The sequence below is a fragment of the Mesoplodon mirus genome (assembly GCF_964341445.2).
Source record: "Mesoplodon mirus genome assembly, chromosome: 16".
Lineage (NCBI taxonomy): Eukaryota > Metazoa > Chordata > Mammalia > Artiodactyla > Ziphiidae > Mesoplodon > Mesoplodon mirus.
Genome location: NC_138992.1, coordinates 75,705,844 through 75,730,639, shown reverse-complemented (window position 1 = coordinate 75,730,639; position 24,796 = coordinate 75,705,844). Strand labels below are relative to the sequence as shown.

The 24,796-nt window shown below is 42.7% G+C and overlaps 1 protein-coding gene across 2 annotated transcripts in view; it reads right to left on the bottom strand.

Moving 5' to 3' along the window:
- Positions 1-6,014: 6,014 nt before the first annotated feature.
- RB1CC1 (RB1 inducible coiled-coil 1) overlaps positions 6,015-24,796 on the bottom strand; it is a 42,867-nt gene continuing 24,085 nt past the window's right edge. The window contains exons 16-24 of one of the 2 annotated variants that reach the window (XM_082600984.1): positions 18,614-18,779; positions 15,921-16,029; positions 15,609-15,837; positions 14,457-14,511; positions 13,389-13,436; positions 11,028-11,086; positions 9,049-9,185; positions 7,024-7,094; positions 6,015-6,291 (exon numbers count right to left, since the gene is read on the bottom strand). In XM_082600984.1, coding sequence (XP_082457110.1) covers positions 6,214-6,291; positions 7,024-7,094; positions 9,049-9,185; positions 11,028-11,086; positions 13,389-13,436; positions 14,457-14,511; positions 15,609-15,837; positions 15,921-16,029; positions 18,614-18,779 — 952 coding nt within the window. In that variant the 3' untranslated portion in view covers positions 6,015-6,213. The remainder of the gene's footprint in view (positions 6,292-7,023; positions 7,095-9,048; positions 9,186-11,027; positions 11,087-13,388; positions 13,437-14,456; positions 14,512-15,608; positions 15,838-15,920; positions 16,030-18,613; positions 18,780-24,796) is intronic. The other variant, XM_082600985.1, reaches the window with a different exon arrangement.

Below are 24,796 nucleotides of genomic sequence, written 5' to 3'. Positions count from 1 at the left end.
ACATTTTAAACTGCTTCCCAGTCATCACTAGTAAGTGTTTAAGTAAAAGGGTAAATTTATGAAAATTAGATTTTAAAGCAAACAGTATTGGGGACTTCCCTGGCGGTCCAGTGGTTAAGCCTTTGCCTTCCAATGCAGGGGGGTGCAGGTTCGATCCCTGGTTGGGGAGCTAAGATCCCACATGACTCATGGCCAAAAAACCAAAACACAAAAGAGAAGCGATACTGTAACAAATTCAATAAGGACTTTAAAAATGGTCCACATCAAAAAAATCTTAAAAAACAAAACAGTATTCAGTTTTGTGGCTTTAGGCATCATTAAATCACATGCTTTAAAGAAAAAAATCTTCAAGGACATTTATACCTAATATTAAAGGCCAATAGCTACTCCTATACTTTGAGTTGGCTCAGTCACTCAGTATGATCAAAAGACTGCGGTAGAAGTGACATAAGTTGACTTCCAAGCCTCTGACTTTGTTGCCCCCTCTTTTAGGAATACTGCACCCCTGCAGCCACTGTTTAGAAACCGGGGCACTTTGACAGGACACATAAGGAACCAAGGCATCTCCAGTGACCCTAACTCAGTTCCAGCCAACTGAGCGATGTCAGCCAGCCTGAAGTGAATTGACAGACAACTGCAGCCATGTAAAGCAAATGAACGATACTTTAAGCCACTGCTCAATGAATGAGCAGTTACAATATACTTGACACAGAAACTGGTACCCCAAACCCAGAACACCTGGCACTGCCTGACAAGCCTGGGAGAATAGGGAACTAACTGTCCGTGAAGGTTGGAAAAGCAAAACTGCTACTGGAAGCTGGAAAGATGGTGATTTACATCTTTAAGTAGCAAAACAACTGGCAGAACTAGCAAATGTGTGTTTTTGGCTAAGAAACTGTCTAAGAAATGTTCAAAGTGTCCACTGGTTTCCTTCAGCTCCGTATGAGGCATGGGAAGAGGGACATGAAACAGAAAAGAAGCTTTTCATTTGCAAGAAGAGTTCAGCAAAAATATAGAAGACGTAGGACCTGTAGGTTGGGTCCACTCTCTCCAGAGCTGAAGATTCTCAAAGTAAGAAATGGTTCCTGGATCATGATCAAATCAAGACTGCAACTGCTATGCCCTTTATTAAGACTTCAGGGTTACGTCAGCACCTAGAAAATCCTCTCAGCTAGACGAAGGAGTTCTTAAGCATCTTAAGAGATTTTTCCCAGAGCACTTCACTATTCCAGAGAGGTTTGTGTGAATCACGATTTAGCTTTTAAAGGACATTTAGGGAACTCCAAACAGTTTTATAGGAAACCCACAGAATTTTTAAGGGAGTTGTACTTTGATAAACATATATGCAGAAAGACATTTTAAAAATAAACAAGACCTCTTGACCCCCAACTTTGAGTAAGCAGGAAGGAGGGTATAAACGATCCACTTTAGAGCACTTATGATAAATGCATAGTCTTAATTTCTAGCAAATACATATCTTTCGGTCTGTTTTTGTTCTCTCAGGCCAATGCCTGAAAGAAATGAAATACATGTAAACTACTCCAACCATCGGAATAAATTGAGCCATAAACCCAGGGTTTTGGGGTTTTACTCTCTCTCCCGCAACTGGAAGAACATTATGCTAAGTCAGGAGTGATCGATGTGATTCTCACTGAGCTCCTAATTCTGAGACATTGGCCAAGTCACTAATCACTCCAAACCTGATTTCTTGTCTTTAAAAGGATCGATCCAATAGTGACGTCACAAAAGATGGTGGATTAGTATCCAGAGGATGTGTCCCTCCACTTAAGATGCAAAAATCCTCAACAAAATTCTAGGAACTGAATTCAACAGATTAAAAGGACTACACAAAATGACCGCCAGGTGGGGTGGGGAGGTCGATTCCAGAATGCAAGCATGACTCAACATATGAAAATCGACGTAACACATAACATTAATAGAAGGAAGGAGAATAAAAATACATGGCCATCTCAATTAATACAGAATAAGCATCTGACAAACTTCAACATCGCTTTGTGATTAAAAACATTCAACAAACTAGAAACTGAAGGGAACTTCCTCAACATGAAAACCATACGTGAAAAACCCACCACAGTGAGTAGCATATATAATGGCGAGAGACTGAAAGCTTTCCCTGAGATGGGAACACAAAGATTCTCATCTTCACTGCTTCTTTTCAACACAGTATTGGAAGTTCTAGCCAGAGCAATCGGGCAAGAAAAAGAAATAAAAGGCATCCAAATTGGAAGGGAAGAAGTAGAACAATTTCTATTTGCAGATAATCTGATAATTAAGGAAGCAATTCCACTTACAAAATCCAAAAGAACAAAATACTTAAAAATAAATTTAACTAAAAAAGGACTGTACAACAAAGGCTACAAAAGGTTTCTAAAATAAAGAGGATACAAATAAATGGAAAGGCATCATGTATTTATGAACTGAAAGACAATACTAAGACTGTCAATACAGGGACTTCCCTGGTGGTGCAGTGGTTAAGAATCCACCTGCCAGTGCAGGGGACGTGGGTTCGAGCCCTGGTCCAGGAAGATCTCACATGCTGCGGAGCAACTAAGCCCGTGTGCCACAACTACTGAGCCTGCGCTCCAGAGCCCGCAAGCCACAACTATGGAGCCCACGTGCCACAACTACTGAAGCCCACGCACCTAGAGCCCGTGTTCCGCAACAAGAAGCCACCGCAATGAGAAGCCCGCACGCCGCAACGAAGAGTAGCCCCCGCTCGCTGCAACTAGAGAAAGCCCGCGTACAGCAACAAAGACCCAACGCAGCCAAAAATAAATTAATTTAAAAAAAGATCGGCAGTACTGCCATAAAGTAACCTACAGATTTGATGCAATCCTTAACAAAATTCCAAGTCATTCTTCCAAAATGGAAAAACCAATTCAAAAATTCATATGGAGGGAATTCCCTGGTTGTCCAGTGGTTAGGATTCCATGCTTCTACTGCAAGGGGTACAGGTTCGATCCCTGGTCAGGGATCTAGGATTCTGCATGCCTCACGGTGTGGCAAAAAAAAAAAATCATATGGAAATTTAATGTACCCTAAAGAGTCAAACAATGTTCAAAGAGGATCAAAGTTGGAGGACTCATAATTCCAGATTTTAAAACTTATTACAAAATTTACTATAAAACTCAATATAGTAAAGACTGCAGTACTGACGTAAGGCCACAGACACACACACACACACACACACACACACACACACACACACACACCAATGAATCAGAACTGAGAGTCCAGCAATAAGCCCATACATCAATGGTCAAATGATTTTTGATGACAATTCAACTGGAGGAAAATAAGTCTCTTCAGGTGGTACTGGGATTACTGGATATCCATATACAAAAGAATGAAGTTGGACGCCTACCTCACACCAAATACACAAGTCAATTTAAAGTGAATCAACAATCTAAATATGAATAAATACCACAAAAGTCTTAGATATGACATCAAAAACACAAGCAAAAAAAAATTAAATTGGACTTTATCAAGATGATAAACTTCTGCACATCAAAGGAGATTATCAAGAAATTGACAAGATGACCTACAGAATGGGAGAAAGTATTTGTAAATCATATGAGCCTAGTATCCAGAATATATAAAAAACTCTTACGACTCAACAACAGAAAGACAACTGAAAAAAATGGGCAAAGTGCTTGAACTGGTATTTCTCCAACAAAGATATACAAATGCCCCACAAGCACATAAAACACCCACTTAGGATGGCTACTAAAAAAAAAAGTCATGATAATATAATTGCTAATGAACTAACTAGAAAGTAATATACAGTGCAGTAAAGATAGACGCAGAAAAGGTTCTTGTGAAGTAACTAAATCTTTGTATCCTATGAGAAAGTAAACTGATAATATAAATTGATTTATCAAGAAATACCAGAATAGTCGTATAGTCTGGCACATAAAAAAAAAAAAAAAAAAGGCCAAACAAGCAAAATTACTTCCACATGGCAAAACTGGGAAATAGGACAGGGGTTTAAGGGCATATTAATTTTTTTGAAAGCACGTACATGTTTTATACCATGATAATTTTTTTAAATAAATAAAAATGAAAGTTTGTATAATTTTTGCTCATTCTGTTCTTAGGATATCTAGGTACTTTTGCAAAAGTAAAACTATCCACGTAATTCATGTACGCTTAAAGTTTACTTGCAGTTAAATGTGACTTCAACTTTTTTAAAAAATTTTTTATTATTCTCATAATAAAGAGAGCTACATTTCTACTGGAGTTTGAACAGTGAATTTACAGATTCTGATAAAGAAATCTTTATAATAGCTAATGTTTATTCAGTACTTAACCTGTTTATCTGAAACTGTTCAAAGCCCTTTATAATTTTCATCACTTAATTTTCAAAATAACCCTACGAGGTAGGTCTTATTATTACACCATTTTATACATGAGAAAACTGAGGTTCAGAGTTTATGCAACTTGGCCAAAACTAAAGTTAGATCTGGAACTGAAGCAAGGACATTCTGATGTCAAGGCTCACCTCAACGACCCAATGGTAAGAACTCAACCAGGCTTCATTTTTCTTCCTTTTAACTAAGAAAACTGCATTTTCTTTTTGTTTTGTGAAGGTTTATGTGACCACTGATAGCATGGATATGAAATGGGATATAAGAAAAACTCTAAGCAACAGAAGCCAACCTTAAAGAGTGACACTCCTGAGATGTCACACGTCAGCCCACAGCCCCACGGCACAATGACAACGTGAAATCTCAAGTCAAACAGGCCCCCGGCAGATTCATTCAGACCAACCACATCTGCTTAGCAGGACCACTCTGTATATAAAGTTCTTTAGTGCTTTGATATTCTCTGCGTGAAGATGTAATGGAAGGACTGAATAGAAACATGTGAAATCATTTGTTCATTTATTCATTAATATGTTGTCAAATTCAGTTTTCTATACACTATGGTGTTTATTCCATTTTCTGTACTATTAGACATACATATTTAAAAAAATATTTAACTTATTTTTACGAAGAAATTAAATATTTTCTGAAAAAAGAATCACTTTATTATTGTTCTCTAGCAACAAACCTGAAACAAGTCTCAACCAACTCAACTACTCGTTTAAATACCCCCGCTCTGTGGCCACTTAGCTAAAGATCGGCTTCACACAACTCTATTCTACGTAACACTGTTTTACCCTGTTACATAGCATATAGTTAAAGAACATTTTTGTAATAAATATGTTTCTCTTTTGATATGATACAGAACAAGTCTTTCACACTTCCCAGCAATCACTCAAATATATTAAAAATGTATCCTTCTTTAAAAGGCACACACACTTACAGGTTCAAATCTTTATTGTTTTAAAATTCTACATGTCTTTTACAATACAACATTTTGTTATATTTAAATGACCTCTAAATGGTTAATGTACAATGAATATGTTTTTTCTGAAACTGAACCATGAATTACGACTTCATCAATATGATTATTCTAAACAGAATAATAAAGTGTTGGGAAGGTGTGTGTGCTGCTTGAGAAACCATCACTAGCACACTCCTCCCTGTAGAACCCAGGCGACCAATCTGTTCAAAGTGCTTTTGAAGATTGCTGATTATGGCTGATCTTAAAGTCAGTCAATCAAGTTAGAGTTCCTTTTTGTTTTGAAACATCAAAGGGCATTTAAAAAAATAAATGAAACAATTTGTTTTAGTAATCTACAGAGGCAAACTCAAAATTATGATTATCTGCATGCAGTAACACTCCTCCTTAAACAGTTTTGAAGAATTTATACATTTTATAAAGAATGTGTTAAAGAGTGCAAGTTTTCTGATATTGATTTCACAAAAGGACAAATGCTGGTAATAACAACTAACACTGAATATCTAAGTTCAAGCTAAGGTATATGCAACAGGCAAAGAATATGGCTGATCATAAACCACAATGCACGGGGTGTGCCCTTTGAGAAAGTGAACTAGTTTGGTCCGCATTTCTAGAGTTACTTGGGTAGAAAAACAAAAACAAAACCATTTTAACTCAGCCAAGGGTTTTGATGAATTTATTGTTCCTAAAATGTAGCCAGGTAGAAAGTAAACGATATACGCGAAAGAAGTACGCTGTCGTGTTGACCTGTATATAAAAAGATGGCCTGCTGTTTTTGGAGTGATGAATGAGCACTGTTGGGACAAATCAAAAAACGTCACAGAATGTCTCAATTTCTTCCATAAATTATACTTTCTTATTCCATGACACAGCTTTCACTCTGTAAAACTTTGTCCCCAAAGGAACTTTAAATCTGTTTTGTGCCTAAGACGGAAAGAAAAGGGTGATTAAACCAAATTACAGAGGGACCATCCTACCACACTATGCAATGCTCGATCATTGTGGGGAGAGGGGTGTCTTTATCAAAGGACGCGGATCCGCCCCTCACCAGACGAGCCACTAATACTGACAGAGGGGTCGGTAATCACTGCTCAATAGTACACGACAGAGTGAGCCATATGTTACTAGTTTCAACATCACAGAAGCCTCAACAGCACACAGGTCAAGTGCTATGGCTGTTTTGGCGCACAGGGTCCACAAACGAGCTAGGAAGGCCGCTCACTGCATCTCTCTGACTCTACAGCACAGACACGGCCAACACCAGTCAGGTGCGTTCTGAGCCATCAACATCTCACGTTATCTTTCTTCAGTGGGGGTAGCATTATAAAAGTAAGGAAACATCAGCTCTACCTACAGACAGATCAATCGCCAGTTCTGTTGTGTTCTTGTTTTGCACATGAAAACACTAGTAATTTAATACTCAGAACAGAAACTTGTTGTAGTTTTCCTGGATATGTTGATAGTTTGTTGGCCATCTACCTCTACTACTGGAAGGTAAATCACATAAATATTCATACAATTGCTGGTGCAAACTCACACTCATTAAATTCAGGCCTAATTCAAGTGAATTAGAAGGCCAAGAAGAGCACTGTTCTGCATAAAGCATCCTGAGAATCTTCTTACAACTCCTAGGTCCATGTCCCACGATGGGCTTACCTTTTTGGCCTGACAGTACTCCTTCTCCATCACTTTTCCAAGGACCCATGGTCTTCGAGATGCACCTGAAGCTATGGAATCAAACCATTAAATTCTTTTTGAAAGTACAACTATAATTATTCATGAAAACATAACTGCCAGAGTCAAAACAGTTTAATGACATTCTCGAGAGTGAAATCACAGAAATGCATAACAATTTATAAAACAAAACTGAATTCGTTTTACTTTTCAACCACTAATTTTGGCTTCACTTACTCATTAAGTGCAGATGGTAAGTCAAACCACAGAACTGACAAAGTTCAAGAAACAAAAACACAATCTGAGAACAAATCATGAACAAATAAATCTAGGAATTCTAAATTAGCTCAGCAGTACCACCTACTGAAAGTGCTAACACATGACCTTTTCTGCTACTGAAAGCAGACAGTTATTACACAGACAAAATTTATATTCGAGGTTCAAAGCAAAGCATTGTCTTCTCTCTTTTTTTTGGCACCGCAATGCAAACACAGTCAGTGCACAATAAATAACTAATAAGGATTAAGGATGAAAGAAAGTCTAAAGGGCAGTACTTGTGTGGAGGGGAGACAAAAAAATGTGGAAGGAGACACGATGAAAAAGCTAGTTCTCACACGGCAGTGTGTAAGAGATAAATACTCATTCTCTTTTAAAATTCACCGGAAGAGAAGTTGTCATAAAAGAGCTGATTCCAAAAGTATTCGACCAATAAATTACCTGTTGAGGGTAAAGCCTCTGAGAAGCTAAAACTGATTTTTATTCCATAAACCTTACTTGGCATGACATATAAAAAAAGATATCCTGAATAAACCATCTGAAATGAACATACAGATACTACCATGTGATACAAAGATAAAAAAGCTCCTGGACCACAGGACATGGCAAGTCTACTCTAAGGACTAATAGAGCCCTTCAAGGATAATTCACAATTTCTGAAAAGAGTCATCTAACACTCATGCCCAAGGAGTGATGAGTCCCCGTCATGGGCATAACAACGCCCTGGTCACGCTGGACACAAGCGTGTGCATGCCTGTGTACAGCCGTGGATCAGTGCATTTAGACGTGCACAGGCAGAAGTAATGCAAACGGGGCAGAACGTTAACCGCAGGTGACTCTCGGCAAAGGATATCCGGCTTTTTTATACTGTACTTATTTATGCAACTTTTTTGGTAAATTTAAAAATCATTTTCAAATAAGTCTAAATAAATGAAAAACAAAAAACCTACAAAAAAATTAAAGAAAGAAAATCAAGTTCATTGTTTTCAAGGTACAAAACCAGTCAATTAAATTGCAAGCTTCTCTTCTCATTTTTCACGGTCACATTCTACATAACCCACCGCCAACAGCCACGGTGGTGTGATCGTGTGCGGCCTACTTCAGAGAACGGGCATATGACCATGTTCACAAGTCATTCCAAACAGGAACATCAAACCAAACGGACACACAGTCTTGTTTTTGAATAATTCTATTTAGCCTAAGTATCCCAGGGTACCTATTCTGTTCTTTCTGAGTTCTTTAAAGATCAATGTAATAGATGATAGTAATATACTAATTGTAATTTAGTATACTTTAACAACGCTTACTGCCTTTTAAAAAAAATTTACTGACAAGTTCCATGAAAGAAAAAGGTAGAAACAGGATGATAAATAGGAGAGAAAAGACATCTTATAATTTAAAAGAATTTATTTTTGCCGAAACAAGTAATGCCCTTATAAACAAATGAGCATGTTATATTGAAGCTTAAATAGGGATGAGAATTTTAACAGTGTAATTCTGCTATTGCTACAGTATGAGGTATTTGACCCAACTGCATCAGCAGAATCCAGGAACATAATCTGGATAATGAAGATTTTAGAAAAACAAACAAACAAACAAACAAAAACCAGATTAGGCAGAGTTCCTGCTTACCTATTGAATTCTGATATAATTAGACAACGTGGGAGAAAAATCTTTCATATATTCTCTCCACACTAGGTTTATTGTTCTGGTTACAGATGTGACACTTACCCCCCTCACCTGGTTTGAGGTCCAGGGCAGGCAGCGACTCTGAGTGCAGGAAGTACAAGGTGGGACTCACGGTGAAGAGCACGTAATTGTCGTGGCGCTCGTCCAGGATGATGAGGACCAGATCTCCCACCTGAAAACTGAACGAAGGAGTCACCTCGATTCTGCAGTGTTCGGCGAAACACTCGATGAATAGTGCAGGAGGAAATTTCATGTTTACCTGATTTTTTTTTACTCTACCCAGGCCCTCACGGGAATGCTGGACATACACAGACACTCAAAGGCTAACGCGCGCAACCGCCAAAGACCCAAAAGTTTTAAAAATAAAATTTCCAATACAATCTTCTGTTTAAAAGAGCGCAACCCAAAAAAATGCTTGGGTGAGGGGGAGAAAAAGAATACCCATTATAGTTCATCTAGCTATAGAAAGAAGGCATTCATCCTAATCTTCCATTTCACAATAATAAACATAGATTGAGGGAGCACACTTAGTCACGGTGGGAAAGAAAGAACTACCTTATACTACCTCATACTACTTCTCCGGTCTCCAAGTAGTCTCCTCGATTTGAAAGAAAACCCAAGTGAACCAGCTGCGTGTACTTAGTTGGGCTCAAACAAGTCAACAGCGATGACCGACTTGGGGTGAAGCCAGCAAGGAGGGAGCAGGAGAGAGTAGGTGTGACCGCCTAGGGTGTCTCAGCTGGTGCCTGTCTCTCCAGGGTCCTTCGGAAGGGTCGTTTGGAGCATCAGTTCAAAGTTAACCTAGATCTACGATAACTTAGTGGGTCCTACACCTAATAAATCAATAACACCACTGGGGAGACTTTAAAAAGTTAACAGTCTATCATCCTCTAATTATTTATCCTACACTTAACTGCCTGCCTAAAAAGATGTGACAGGCAATGTTTTGGAGGATAATACCTTAAAAAAGGACACTTAACTGCCTGCCTAAAAAGATGTGACAGGCACTGTTTTGGAGGATAATACCTTAAAAAAGGACACTTAACTGCCTGCCTAAAAAGATGTGACAGGCACTGTTTTGGAGGATAATACCTTAAAAAAGGACACTTAACTGCCTGCCTAAAAAGATGTGACAGGCACTGTTTTGGAGGATATTACCTTAAAAAAGGAAGATAGGGCATCTCTGAGGCAGTTTTTTTTTTTTTTAAAGCTCATCTCTCTCTAATCTTTGAAAAACCTTATATTGATTTGACTTGACATACAGCTGGTAGATAAAGACTGATACACCCAGCCCTTTCAAATCACTGAGAAAAGATAAAACTCTAATGAGAAGTTAAAGATCAGGAGTGCCTGATAACCGAACATATGGTTGATGGATCTATTACAGACAAAACAGAGGGCCTTATTTATTTTTAGGTCAGTCCTGACAAGCAGAGAAGAAATGACCAGTGTTCACGAGCGGCTAACAATGCTTTATCAGACACCTCCTTTCCAGTAGCCCATGCCAAAAACCAATACATTACTACACGGTAATTTGGTCCTGGAATATTGTCTATTAAATTATTCAAGTGATCATTTTAACAGTGTATTGTGGATTTGTAGCATATCAATAAAATGAAGTCTGAGAAATAAAAACGAAGAAACACTCCAACTTCAAATACCAAGATTCTCCAATCTAAAATGAAAAAGACTAAGGTGATAAATGGGATTTAAAAGAGGTGGCACCAGCTGAAAAGGAAGCAGAATCCAAAAGCCTTCAGGAATGTATGTGTAAGCGATAATTAAAGCTATGAAAGGAAGGACTTCGAATACAATCCTAATGTGCCCCAAATAATTTAGAGAAACCTTGCTTTTCAATTAAAAAAAAGTTAACTATGAATGAGTACAAAACACTCAGCTGACTGAACCTGAAGTTGAAAGATTATAGCCATTGAAATACATTTTCATTGACAATTCAATACTACTCAGTTCAGTGTATTATTTTCACAGAAAAAAGCACAAAATACAACTCAAATACTTACTCTCTAATAGCTATCTTTTCCGAATGCCTTGAGGATACGGAGGACATGCTCTGAGACATCTAGAAAGAGAACAGTTCACAAAGCTTACATAAGTAGCATGTTCTCTCTCGATGCACTTACTAGGTCCACGCTGCAAACATTTCTTCCAACGTTACACACATTCACGTCTGTGTCCCAGCTTTCAGGGTCCAAACTTCTCTGCTCCATTAATGTAATTCCTTTCCTTCAACAATTACTTTCAGTGGACAAATTTACCTACACTTTTACTTATGTAATTTCTTAATCAGGTTTCGCTAGATTAAAGACTGAATATAGAATCACTTTATTTACAAATACATATTTAATCCTAAAAAAATATCACTAGGAAGGAGACTGATGTTTTTCGAGAAGAGTTTAAAACCCACTCTTCCGGGCTTCCCTGGTGGCGCAGTGGTTGAGAGTCCGCCTGCCGATGCAGGGGACACGGGTTCATGCCCCAGTCTGGGAAGATCCCACATGCCGCGGAGCGGCTGGGCCCGTGAGCCATGGCCACTGAGCCTGCGCGTCCGGAGCCTGTGCTCCGCAACGGGAGAGGCCACAACAGTGAGAGGCCCGCATAACGCAAAAAAAAAAAAAAAACAAAACAAAAAACCCAATCTTCCGAGCAAGCATGACACAAGGAAGGGGCTGCCCTCCCTCCCCCTCTCCTAACGAGCATCGCAGGGGGACACGACGGGACGGGACGGGACGGGCTAACTGCTCTGTGGCTGCCTCAGCTCGGCCGGGACTCTCCACTCCTCAGTCAGGCTTCAGCACATTTCTCACACTGTCACATGATACATGGGACACGGGTCCCAAGGTATCCCTCCCAAGCAGCGTGGGCCCAATTATAACCACACAGATCAAGGACAGAAAAAAATGGATTTCTCTTTGTTCATAAGTTTAATTCTGACGCTCAGAATTTTTTCCATTTCCCTTTGAACACTATGAAGGGTCTCAATTAATGTTTAAAAACAAAAGAGAAAGAAAACAATAAGTAGTGACTAGAAAGACCTAAAAGTGTATTCCAACCTGTTTTCAAAATCATCCAAATAGTCTACATGCTGCCAGTGAGAACAAGTTTAATGATCCATTTTTCAGACTGTATTCAACTCTGTTTAGATTTTCTTTAAAAAGCTTAAGCTCTCCACGTATTTGTTACAAACAAGGGCTTAGACGTGAGGAAGCACTGGCTGAACAGAGCTGTCAATCGATATGAAAGTATGAGTGACCCGGAGGTGCCACTCGCGGGGGAGCGGGTGCGCTCTGGATCTGAAGGACCAGACCCTTTCCCTCGTAAGCCTTTCCCCAGCATCTACTGTGTGCTGTGCACCACCTACTATTCCGGGTGCCAGGAGCACACCTGTGAACAAAGTCCCTATACCCTCGCCCAGCACAGCATCCATCCCACTGGGGACGCTGCATGGAGCACACGTGGAGCATGTCTGTTCTGTGCAGCGCCCCCAGTGGCCGCAGGCAACTCCTCCAAGGCTCCTTGAAAAGGGTTTGCTTCACTCACGGAAACAGCAAATAGCCTTCAAAAAATTGTTTTGGTGATAAATTCATGACTGACACTCTGGCAGAGCTATGGAATTAATACGTAATTTTTGCTGTTCAAGTTAAGAAAGGCAAACGAAAGAAAGCACAGATGTTTCCCTACAAGACACTTTATTTAAAAAAAAACTCAATTCTAATCTGTACCTTAAAATTTTTCAAAAATCCCGAACACAGGCCTTAAACTGTTCCTATTTCCTCATGAACTGTCATCATCAGAATTTGAAAAATGAAGCAATTGCTTTATTAAAGCAGGTAAGATTGACTGTAAAACTGACTCATCAAGCACTTGGTTAGATTCACAGGCTAGAGGAAAGCCAAGGCAATTTAGAGGGCCACGCAGGGTCCCAGGCAAGGTGTCAGGTTCAAACACCTTGAGTTAAAAAAAAGAAAGAAAAAAAATCCCTGACAGACAGAAGGTGCTGATTCCACACACCTACGGGCGGACGCGCCAACAAGAGCCTCGGGAGGAGCAGCTCTGACTATTCGCTCACTTAACCAAGAGCCCTAACCTGACGTTATAAACACATGTAATTATGCAATCCTAAGAGATTATAGCTTATTAATAATCAGAAAAGACAATCTGGATTTTGCCGGCTGCTTTTAACATTGTAAGGCTGAGGCAGTGCATGTGGTCAGGCTTAAGAGTCAACTGTCATCAGTGACCAGCGCAGCTCAACGCAAACTACCAGGAAAGAACCAATCACACCACACAGCCTTCTGATCTTTATAATGAAATGCAATGCAAACACTTTAAATGTCAAGATCAACTGGGCGAGAAGACCTTACCAGTCTCTGATTCAACCGCTTGTTTTCTTCTTCTTTCAACTGTAGTGTCTGCAGGGGTGGGAAAGAGAGACCCCTGGTTTATGCTCGAAAATATAGTCTGCGTACTCAAGTCTGGTTCTACTATAAAAGGTTTGTGGGGACATTCTTTTCTAGGAATCCTTTCCACCTGTCTTATTTACTGGCTTAAAAGAGAATAAGAACAATTTTAGGTTTATTTCCTTAAGCCAAGGATTCTCAAAGTTTAATATGCATTAGAACCACTTGTGACCTTGTAAATATGCAGTGCCTATCTGAGATCCATCCCCAGAGGCTCTGTTAGGAGGTCGGGCCCAAGAGGAGTAATCTGCAATTATAATACTCAGGCCAGCAGATGCTGATGAACCTTCACTAACAAGGGCACATGTGCAAGAGCACAAATCTGTACAATTCTGACTCTGAGTTCTTATCAGACAGTTATCTTGTAGGGAGCTAAAGCGTTAAAAATCTTCAAAGCCTAAGCAATGAAAAGTGGTCTCTGAACAAAGATGTGTAAAGTCTGCAACTGAGAAGAAACCCCTTATTACCACTTTTTTCTCTTTACTTCAATTAATCACTATAAAAACCCTAACTTTTCTTCATTATTCACATATTCTACTTGTGCCCTATTTTGGAAAATAGTTAATATTTTGTTTTTTGAAATTAATATGTGAAATTCACACTTCTATTGTACTGCTGAATCCTGAACTGTTCCTGGCCACTTGGATCAGAGATGACAGGACTTCTCGAAAGTAACCACAAAAATAACTGTTAAAAAAAGATCTAATTTGGGGAAGTCCCTGGCGGTTCAGTGGTTAGGGCTCAGCACTTTCACTGCCAGGGCCCGGGTTTGAGCCCTGGTTGGGGAACTAAGATCCTACAAGCCACGTGGTGCAGACAAAAAAAAAAATTAAAAAAAGAAAAGAAAAGAAAAGAAAAAACCCTAATCTATAAACACAAATAAAGTCTGCTTTCAGCGTAAGGTTTACTTCACTGCATCGCGGAGTGAACATATGTATTAAACCCTGTGTTTCAAGAAAACGATGCACTTACTCGTTCCAACAGCATTATCCTCTGCCTTTCTTCAGAGAGCATGTGGACGTTTTCTCTAAGAGAGAATGGCTTATTTTAGTTTCAGTCTTAAAATTCTGGACTTCACAGTCTCCAATGAGGTTTTGGAAATGTAACTGTTAATACACAGCACTTTACAGATTTAAGGGTTTGTACTAAATTTTCAGAAGCAGCCTGTTTAAATCAGGACACATTCTGATGGTGTAGGGTGGTATAAAATTTATACCACCGACCCTGGACCTGGATTGATAAACCTTCTGAAATTATGAGCAAAACTTTGTGCATGCATTTTTCTAGGGATAATGTCTTTGAAATTTCAAGCTTTCTCCCAGGGACCATTCTTATCCATGTTACAGATACAACGGTCATTCTTGGGCGGCTTCACCATTAAAACTAAAAACAAACAAAATGTCACAAGTCCTTGAGTGGGCTATAAAACTCAAAGCTTCAGTTCATAAAGAACCAAATCTATATAAAGACTACAAAAGTATTCCTACATGTCTACAAAGCGCTAGTCACTGTCATGTGTGAATTTGCCCATCACACTGAGGTAGTCAGAAACAAATCAGAAAAGAAAACAAGAAAGAGCGTGCAGGCTATTTCAGTTTTTTAAGCTGAGCCGTAAGTAAAGCCGTAATGTATCTAAAGTGTGCAACGCGATGGCCTGCGCGCTGTGGGAGGAGCCCCTCCGTCAAGTTAACTGACACACCCGTCACCTCACGTCATTCACCCGCCTCTTCCTAAGAACACGGCCCACGATCCGCCCCAGCCCCTGGCAGCCACCTTCCTGCTCTCTGCTTCTGTGAGTTTGACTTTTATCTGATTTAACTTCAGTTTCCACACAGAAGTGACAACTCCCTCCCCCCAGCACGGCCTCAGCACGCTGGACACACTGGCGACCCTAAGGAAGCCCTGCGCCCCTGACGCCATGGCCTCAAGGCCTAGACCCCCCTGCAGGGTCCCTGCCCGGCCGCCTGCACACTGCGGTGGCACCTGGGCACGGTATGGAAACGTGCCGAAGTGGATCCCTGCACACCATCAGTGGCGCGATCACAGGCCGTGGCACGGAGAATTCACACGCGCAGCTCCCAGGTCCACGGGCCGCGGCCCCCGGCGAGCAGGACGGGCACTCACCGGACAGACATCATGCTGGTCTCCAGCGCTGAGTCCGGCCTGCCTTCGCCGAGGGCATCCGGGGCCTCCGCCAGGGGCTCGGGCGCACAGGCCCCATACAGCTCGGGAGCGACGGCCACCCCCGGGGAGGGGACAGGGCCGCCGCCCCGCAGCCGGCTGACCTCCTCCTCCAGCCTCTTCTTCTCCTCCAGCAAGCGCGCGCGGTCCTCGGACAGGGACTCGATCAAATCTGCAGCCCCGGGCGGACGTGAGCGTTACAATCGTTGAGTGTGACACGGAACTAACAATGTCGCATTAGGAAGCGTCACTGACCTTTGTCCCGCTCTTGCTGCTGCATCGTGCTTTTCAGCTTGTCACTGAGATCACTGATTATGTTCTCTTTTCTCATTTTCTCTCTTGTTAAAACAGTATTAAAATTGGTCTGGAACAACAGAACGATAACTACTTAAATTATCTGCATGCACAGGGCAGCCAGAGCTAAAGAAAATACGTCTGTTTTTGCATGGTGCGTCTCTATGGGGAGAAGAAAAAGCGTAATTCACAAGTGATGTTTATTTTGAAATAAAAATGCCACGCTGTGGTAAACACATTCGACTGTATTTTCCTAGTTCTGTATTAAATATGTTCCAATTTAGTATCTTGAAAATGAATGCTATTTTCACATTATTGTCCACACATTTATTATTGTCAGAGGAAAAGCATTAGTAAATATGTCTTAAATGTGGGGGAAAGAAATAAAATAGCCAACACTTTAACCAGTGCTGTTATGTACTGAACTGTTTCTTTTAGTGATCTCCCTGCCTCTGGAATCTTCCTTCTGTCCTTAGCTAAATCTCGATTCCACAGTCACATTTTGGACATGACTGTATCCCATCTCCTCCTCTCATCTGGATATCTGCTGGTTTATAATGGCTGGACCTGCCACTCCTCGACTTCTAGGAAAGCCTTCTCACCGTGGATCTCATACATACCAACTGCCTGCAGAGATCCCGTGAGCCAATTTCCAAAATTAAGAGTCAAAGATCCTCCAATCAATCATTAATGCCAATGATGCTAGAAACAGAGACATTTAACAAGAATGTGGCATTCTTAGGCCAAAATTAATGAATTTGTTAAATACTGAGTTAAACTCATTTCTAGCCAGAAAGCAGACAGGACGATCCCCTCAAAAAGAATATTTATGATTTGCCTTTGTATTAAGCCATTGCTCTGTATCATTTATGGTAGAAAATTAACAAATATTTATAACAGTATATTAGTTACTTTGTTTTCATAACCTCTGGCTGTTTCTGCAATATCAAATGGATTTTCAGAGAAGTTAACACAATTTATAACACACAGATTAGAAACAAGACTAGTTAATGTAAGAGCCAACTAGGCCCAAGTAGCCCTTATAAAGCTAGTTACAAATCAACTCAAGTAACTACCACTTAACATCCAAACACCACTTAAAATTGGCAGGTACCTTAGGAGTCACCTCCCCTCTCGCTTGACAACTATTAAAAGAAGAACTACATGTGGATCAGGTGGCTGGCAGCTTTCCAAGCTGGTCTCCGTCTTATTTCATCCCCCCTTAATGCTGGAAGTCTGCAGTTGCACAGGCTCAGGGGAGCACAGAGACAGGCAGCAAGAAAGCGGGAGAGAAAGACGTAGCTCACGGAGGAGGAGACATGAAAGAATGCGCAACTTCAGACTTCTAAAAACAGAGACCTGAGCGGCCTCTTCACTTTACCCCTGGTGGCTCCTCCCCAGCCCTGGACAGTTCATCTCCCTGGTTTCCGTGAAGCACACTCTGTTTCTGGTTCCTCTTTCTCATTCCCCCTTTGCCAGGCTCCTCTGCCTTTCCCCAGGCCTTAACATTTTTTTTGGTTTTTTTTTGCGTTACTTGGGCCTCTCACTGTTGTGGCCTCTCCCGTTGCGGAGCACAGGCTCCGGACGCGCAGACTCAGCGGCCATGGCTCACGGGCCCAGCCGCTCCGCAGCATGTGGGATCCTCCCGGACCGGGGCACGAACCCGTGTCCCCTGCATCGGCAGGCGGACTCTCAACCACTGCGCCACCAGGGAAGCCCCAGGCCTTAACATTTAAAGCTCCTAAGTGTGTGGAACTACACTTCTACATTTTCTTTCTGTTCTCTGGTTGACATTTTTTTAAAACTCTAAAAAGACTAGAAGAAAAGGAAAACTGCACCACACCATGTTCAATGTGCACATCAACTGTAACATGCCTGCCAAGTCTCAGAAACATACTCCTCGGGGTAAAAGGGACGTCGTGCTGCCCCTGGCCTGACTCACACCTGCTCTCACCCAGGTCCGCTCCGCTCTGGCAGCCCTCACCCTGCCCCGCACCCCAGCCAGCGATCCTGATTACGTACAAATCCAACCGCGTCGCTCCTTTATTTCCTCTCCCACTGCCGCCCAGCACCTTAGCTGATGTAATGCTCCCTCACAGGGCATCCTGACCCTCAGTGGACTGGCCGCTGCTGACCTCACAAGAGTCAGCTCTCACCACTGATCCAGATCAATAAGGGAATCACCAAAGTTCAACAGTATTCTACCATAACCTACCGCCAGCCTATCACATGGATAAGAATTATCAGCATGTAATTTAGAATAAAATTTTAGAGCTTAGAAAAAAAAATTCAACTATCATCTATGCAGTAGTACAAACACTTTCAGTTGCAAAAAACCAAACTGATGGGAAGAGGTTAAATGATGTTTACGAGATCACATAGGTAGCTAAGGAACCGGGAACAGAATTTACATTTCCTAATTTCTAATCTAGCACTGCTTCATTCTGAAGCACCTATGTGACATAATGACCGTTAAAAAGAAAATGCTTCTATCACGAAGAAGCTATTTAATAATAAATACCATCAGGATCAATGTGGGAAAATCACATTTAAGATATAAGAAACCTCAGCTACACAAAGAAATTTTACTTGTTAATGTATGTTCATCTCCTCTAGACCTAGAATGAATGCAGTAAGGTGGGAGACCCACATACCTGTTGTTCAGCAATCAAAGATGTTCGCACATTCTGCATTTCTTCGTTTTTTCTTTTCTCCTGCTCTTCAAGTTGTTCTAGAAACTTAGCTTTTTCTTCCTGGAGCTTTTCTTGAAGTTCAGCGACTAGGCTTGAAGAATCTTCTTTGGTAGATTCAATGGTATGACTTTAAAAATTAAATACAGCATTAATTTTTTCAAAATTACACAGAACTAACACAACATTGTAAATCAACTATATTTCAATAACTTTTTTTTTTTTTTTTTTTTTTTTTTTTTTTTGCGGTACGTGGGCCTCTCACTGTTGTGGCCCCTCCCGTTGTGGAGCACAGGCTCCAGACGCGCAGGCTCAGCGGCCATGGCTCACGGGCCCAGCCGCTCCTTGGCATGTGGGATCTGCCCGGACCGGGGCACGAACCCGTGTCCCCTGCATCGGCAGGCGGACTCTCAACCATAACATTTTTTTTTAAAGTAACCAAATGTATTTTAAGTACAACGTAAAGTCACTGAAGAATTTTGTCTAGAAAGAATGACATATAGTGAATTTAGATTTTTAAAAGACTGTTGTAAGGATCCTGGTCAGAACACTGGGGCATGTCTGCATGAGAGGTTTCAGCTGACACAGGACGCTAAGTAATAAGAATCCTGTAGGAGTGCAATTGTGCGCTCACATCGCGTGTGCGTGCACAGGCAGGAAGCACCTTCCTTCCTAGGTGCCCTGCACCTGTGCGCTGCCCAGTGCACCGAGGGCAGTGCTGTTTCTATTTCAGGGTCAGTGCTGTGCGAGGATGAGGCAGGAAGGAGAGGACAGTTCAGGCACAAGGACGTTCAGACACTTCTGACTCTGTAAACACACGGTCATCCCCAACACCCAGGAGGAGCACCTGTGACATCAGCACAGGGTATGTGCTGACCCGCAAGGTGAACATTTTGGCAGTAAAAACAAAGAAAGGAGAGCTTATGGGGCTTCCCTGGTGGCGCGGTGGCTAAGAATCCGCCTGCCAGTGCAGGGGACACGGGTTTGATCCCTGGTGCGGGAAGATCCCACCTGCCGCGGCGCAACTAAGCCTGTGAGCCACAACTACTGAGCCCAAGTGCCACAACTACTGAAGCCCGTGCGCCTAGAGCCTGTGCTCCGCTACAAGAAGCCACCGCAATGAGAAACCCGCGCACCACAAGGAAGAGCAGCCCCCGCTCGCTGCAACTAGAGAAAGCCCACACGCGGCAACGAAGACCCAACGCAGGCAAAAAAAAAACAACAAGAAAAGAGCTTTTAACATAAGAAATGATCCAGAACCACGCTGTGCTGGGGCAGGGCTTCTCGTGGCTCTATGGTCGGCCCTCCTTATCCTTGGGTTCCGCATCCACGGATTCAACCAACCACGAGTTGAAAATATCCCAGAAAGTTCCAGAAAGCAAAACTTGAATTTGCCTGAGGGCTGGCAACTATTTACACAGCATCTGCATTGTGTTAGGTATTACAGGTAACCTAGAGATAATCTGAAGTGTACAGGAGGTTATATGCAAACACCACACCACTCTATACAAGTTGACTTGAGCTTCGGTGGGTTTGGTATTTGGGGGAGGTCCTGGAACCAACCCCCATGACATCGAGGACTGTTGTTATTAGTCTGACCAAAAGCATACACTGTGTCACATTGCTGGAGGCTCCCATAGAAAACGCTCCAGATTACCACCAGCCCCATCATTCAGCTTTAGTTTGCAGGACTCTAAGGCCCCAAACGGCTCTGACCTCAGGGGGAATTAACCCTAGCAATTGAGCAGTAAGTAATAGCTGAATATTTTAAGTAGTTTTTTTAACAGCATCACTGGCTGGCTTCCTCTGGGGAATTAGGAGCCATGTTTGTGTTGTGTGGGGAGAAGATGTAAAAAAGGGTTACAGTATCTCACAATTTAGTTAAAGGTGTTTCTGATCCAGCGGTGCTACCAGGGAAATCTAAGAAATTTATCAATAAAGGTTGCCCTCCCCCAAAAGAGAAACTTACATAACCCTATCTTTCCATATTAATTTAAAACCTTAAAAAGGCCCTGAACTTAAAACTTAAGGAAGCAAGGTATATCTGTTATCAGCTGGGAACGTCATCCCATCACACAGAACTTGAAGCACAGCAACTCTGGTTCCCCCACGTCCATTAACCAGTGTGTGCGAGCAAAGCTATTTCACCCAGTGCTCCTAGTAACTAGGAAACCCGCACTGAACACACACCAGAGTGGCCTCTCCCCCATCAGTGACTGCATTAGACTTGGGCCTAGTAACCGAGTAGTTGACTGTGGGTTTTTTAAAACTCTTCTGAGATCACAGAATAAGAAATTCCAAACGACACCCTATTCCAGTGTTCCCGTCCCCAGGCAGACCCACAGCAACTGCTCCTGGACACACGCCTATGAGCGGCACGGGAGGAAGGCTTCCCGACACATGCAAACCACACACACGTGTCCTGCATGCGTGTTCCGTGTACACGGGGTGTGAGAAAGCCCTTGCCCTCAACTCTCAAAATAATATATACTACTGAGTTCATTTTTCCCAGTTATATGGAGAAAAGGTACCCACTTTTAATTCTGCACTTCCTTAATCCCAAGTAGGCGGAGCAGCTATTCGCATCCTGGCTGGCTTCTGTCTTCTCTGACCTGTCGATTCACATCCTCTGCCCATTTTCCTCATGGACTGTTTGCCCTCTTCTCGCTCATCTGTGGGACCTCTCTGACATTACAGACATAATTAATACTCCCATTTATATCTCGCCAACGTTTCTCCCAGGCAGGTGGCCTCTCAACGCTGCTGCTGGCAGATGGACAACCGGCCGAGTGGGGACGGCTGGGAGAGGAGGTGGCCTGGGTGCAGTCACATCGGCGCCACTCCCTTCAAGTCCCCTCACTCCTCTTCAAGAGCTTCCTCTGTGCAACAGCAGCCGAGAACGACACTCTGCAGAATCCCCTTCCCAGGAGGCTCTGGTCTCAAGTTTGGCAACAAAAAGTTACCTGCATAAAGGAGTGCTAGAGTCTGTCACTCCAGAGGGGGCTGGGACCAGAGAGGGAGGCAATGAGGGTCACAAGGGGTTTCCAGGTGAACTCCCTGGGTCGACGTCTCCGTAGACACCTGGCAGAAATCTCCAAAGAATCTGTAACGGTTTCCTGATGGGCCACCAGCTTTGTACTCAAGGTGACTGTGAACCTACCAACTCCCAGCCCTTCAGCAGCAACGCTTACTCTTCGCTCCGCCAGCCCTACCCAAATTCATACAAGTTCTAAACCTAGTATTAAACCCTTTATTTTTGGAATACTTAAAAGAGGCTCTATTTTTCTAAGCTCATATCAGACAAATACAACCCTAGGGGAGAAAACCATCAAGACAGAGACCTGGGACTGATTCTCTGACCGGCTCCAACCGGAAGGCAGCAACCACCTTGGCACCAGGGCAACGGGTGCTCCGGTGGAGCCGGGCCCCCACTGCAGAACCGGACAGCTGTGTCTTCCGGGAGTGAGAGTCTGGAGACATCCAGCGGAGCCCCCAGTGCCCACCAAGCTCTCCTGCCCCCTTCTCTGGAGAGATCAGGATCACCTTCCTGAGGTCCCTTCTCAGTTAAGCTGATCTTTCTTCTCAACAACCTCTCCACCATTTCACTACTACTCGACCCAGCGCGGCTTTCAAATCCCCAGATCCCAGAGGAGCTAAAAATCTAACCAAGGAGAAAATAAAACTGCAAGATTTTCTTCATTTATTTTGGCAGAATCATAGGAAATGTGTACAGGGATGGACCCAATGAGAGTTAGAACAGGAAGAATCAGGCCAAACTTTGTGTGGATGTAAAGACCAGAGATTCTAGATTCAATATTAGCTATTATCAGTTTGCTATGGTGATAGCCTGAAACCTGGACCTAACGGGTAAACCACGGCCTGCGGGCCAGATCCGGCCTGTGACCTGTGAGTTTCACCGGAGCACAACCGTGCCTGTTCGTTCATCTCTCTCACTCCTCTTGATACAACAGTGAAGCTAAATAGCTCAGAGACCACTTAGCCCTCAAAGCCTAGAACACTGAAAAGGAAGCCTTTACAGAAACTGCCAACTGGTTCCCTACACCAGTGACGCGCAAAGGGCGATCCACAGAACCCCGGAGGTCACAGTCAAGGGATCACTAAGGTCAAAACTACTCACACGATGACGCCAAGATGCTCTCTGTCTTTTGCTCCCTGCTGGCGTCGCACAGACGCTAAAGCTGTTGACACCTTGATGGAGAGCCAGCGGCACCAGCTATGCTCTCGGTCACTGTATCCCGCACGTCAAAGCACGCCAAGTGAAGGCAGGTTTACTGTGGAATATCCGTGATGCAGTAAAATCAGTAATAGTACTGGGTCCTGACCACGGAGCCTATAGCGTTTAATCCTCTGCGTGACAAAATGAGAAGTACCTACGAAGCCCTCCGGCATCACAAGGTACGCCTGTCTCATGGAAAAGCACCTGCACATCTGTTTTGTGTGTGACGAAGGAGCACCTTCTTTCATGGTGCACTACTTCTATTTGAAAAATGACGAGCTTTGGTTATTTAGACTTGCATTTTTGATAGATGTTTTCTCAAAAATGATCAACATTACTTCAATGAATAAGTGACATAACTTGTTACCACTGACAAAATGTGACACTTTAAAAAGAAACTAAAATCCTGGGATTTATTATATACCCCCGGTAGGGCTCAGAGAATGCTCCTTCACCAAGGCTTTCAGAAACACCACCCCAAAGGCTCTGCAGGGCGCCTGCAGAAGAGGGAGAGTGGCGGGACAGGCCAGTAAAATTCAACGAGCTTCACGGGCAGGACAGATTCTGGAGGGGAGAGGCCGACGAGCACCACTTAACCAGATGCAGGACGTGGTGCCCTCACAGGCAGCAGAGCCAGAGCAACCAAAAGTCTGACCCAGAAAAACCTCTGGCAGTGGCTGTCACTAGGGCTCTACCAGAATGGGCCAATAAAGGCTTATTAAACTGATTTTTAAAAAACCCGGTAGCTGGCGTTCAGAGATCTAACTTCCAGAGAATCGCCATCTTTCACCCAATTCCAAGACCTGAGTCAGTCACCAACTACAATGCCCAAATTTTATACTGAGTTTTCTTTCTAACCTTCAGAGAGACCCACGGCCATTTTCCAGGCTGAGTGTGTATTCAAGGAAGGTAATTAATCAACTTTTGAGGGAATACTGAGCACTGGTTCTCACGTTACTAATGCCGCTGTGGTCCACCAGGATACCACTGACAACCATACACGAGAGACGCGTCATTCCATCTAGGGTCTGAAATGGAACAGATGTAAAAGCAACTGTTGGCGAATCACTGCTGGACCCCCTACTGATGGAACGAGGACCATTATGGCAGAAAGAGCCAGGTAAAATCCCTGAAACACAGAGGAGATTTCTACCACAATCTTGCTCAACTTAAGTATGTGTCCTGTCGAAAACATATAAAAACAAGCAATGGGTTACCATAATTTAATCAGGTAGTGACTCCAATAAAACTGCTATTTCTTACACAACCTCTTTACTGGAGCAAATTAACAAGACCACTACTACCTGACATGTAGCTACTGATACGGTGATTTCTTCCCCCTTTATTCTTATTAGTACAGACCAGGGATAAACAAACTTTTCTCTGTAAAGACAAATACTGAATAGTATAAATGTTACTCAGACAATCTCCGTCACAGCTACTCAACTCTGCTGAAAGCAGCCACAGGCCACAGCTAGAGAAATGGCCTCTCTGTGAGCCAATACAGCTGTGTTTACAAAACCAGGCTGTGGGCTGGATTCCCACAGGCCACAGACTATCAATCCTGGGTAGAGACCACAGGAAGCAGTGTGATTTCACCAACAGGGACTGCAATCGACTGTCTTATCCAGGATTAGATCAACTCTGCGGTCCTCTGTTGAAATCTCGTTGGCAGGGATATCGATCTTCTTGCTATTCCTCAAGAAATCACACTAATCCAACCCGTTTATGGCAACATGCTCCTCAGGCCTGGTAAACAGGAATTAGCCACTACCTGAGCTACCAGGGCAAGACACCTGAGTGCCGGTGGGGTGAGCAATGAGCGCCGTGGAAGCCCACAAGCCTGTGAGCACAGCGAGATTTCTGAGTGCCCAGAGGTCCAGGCCTGCGAGACGCCCGTCCAGGGTGCG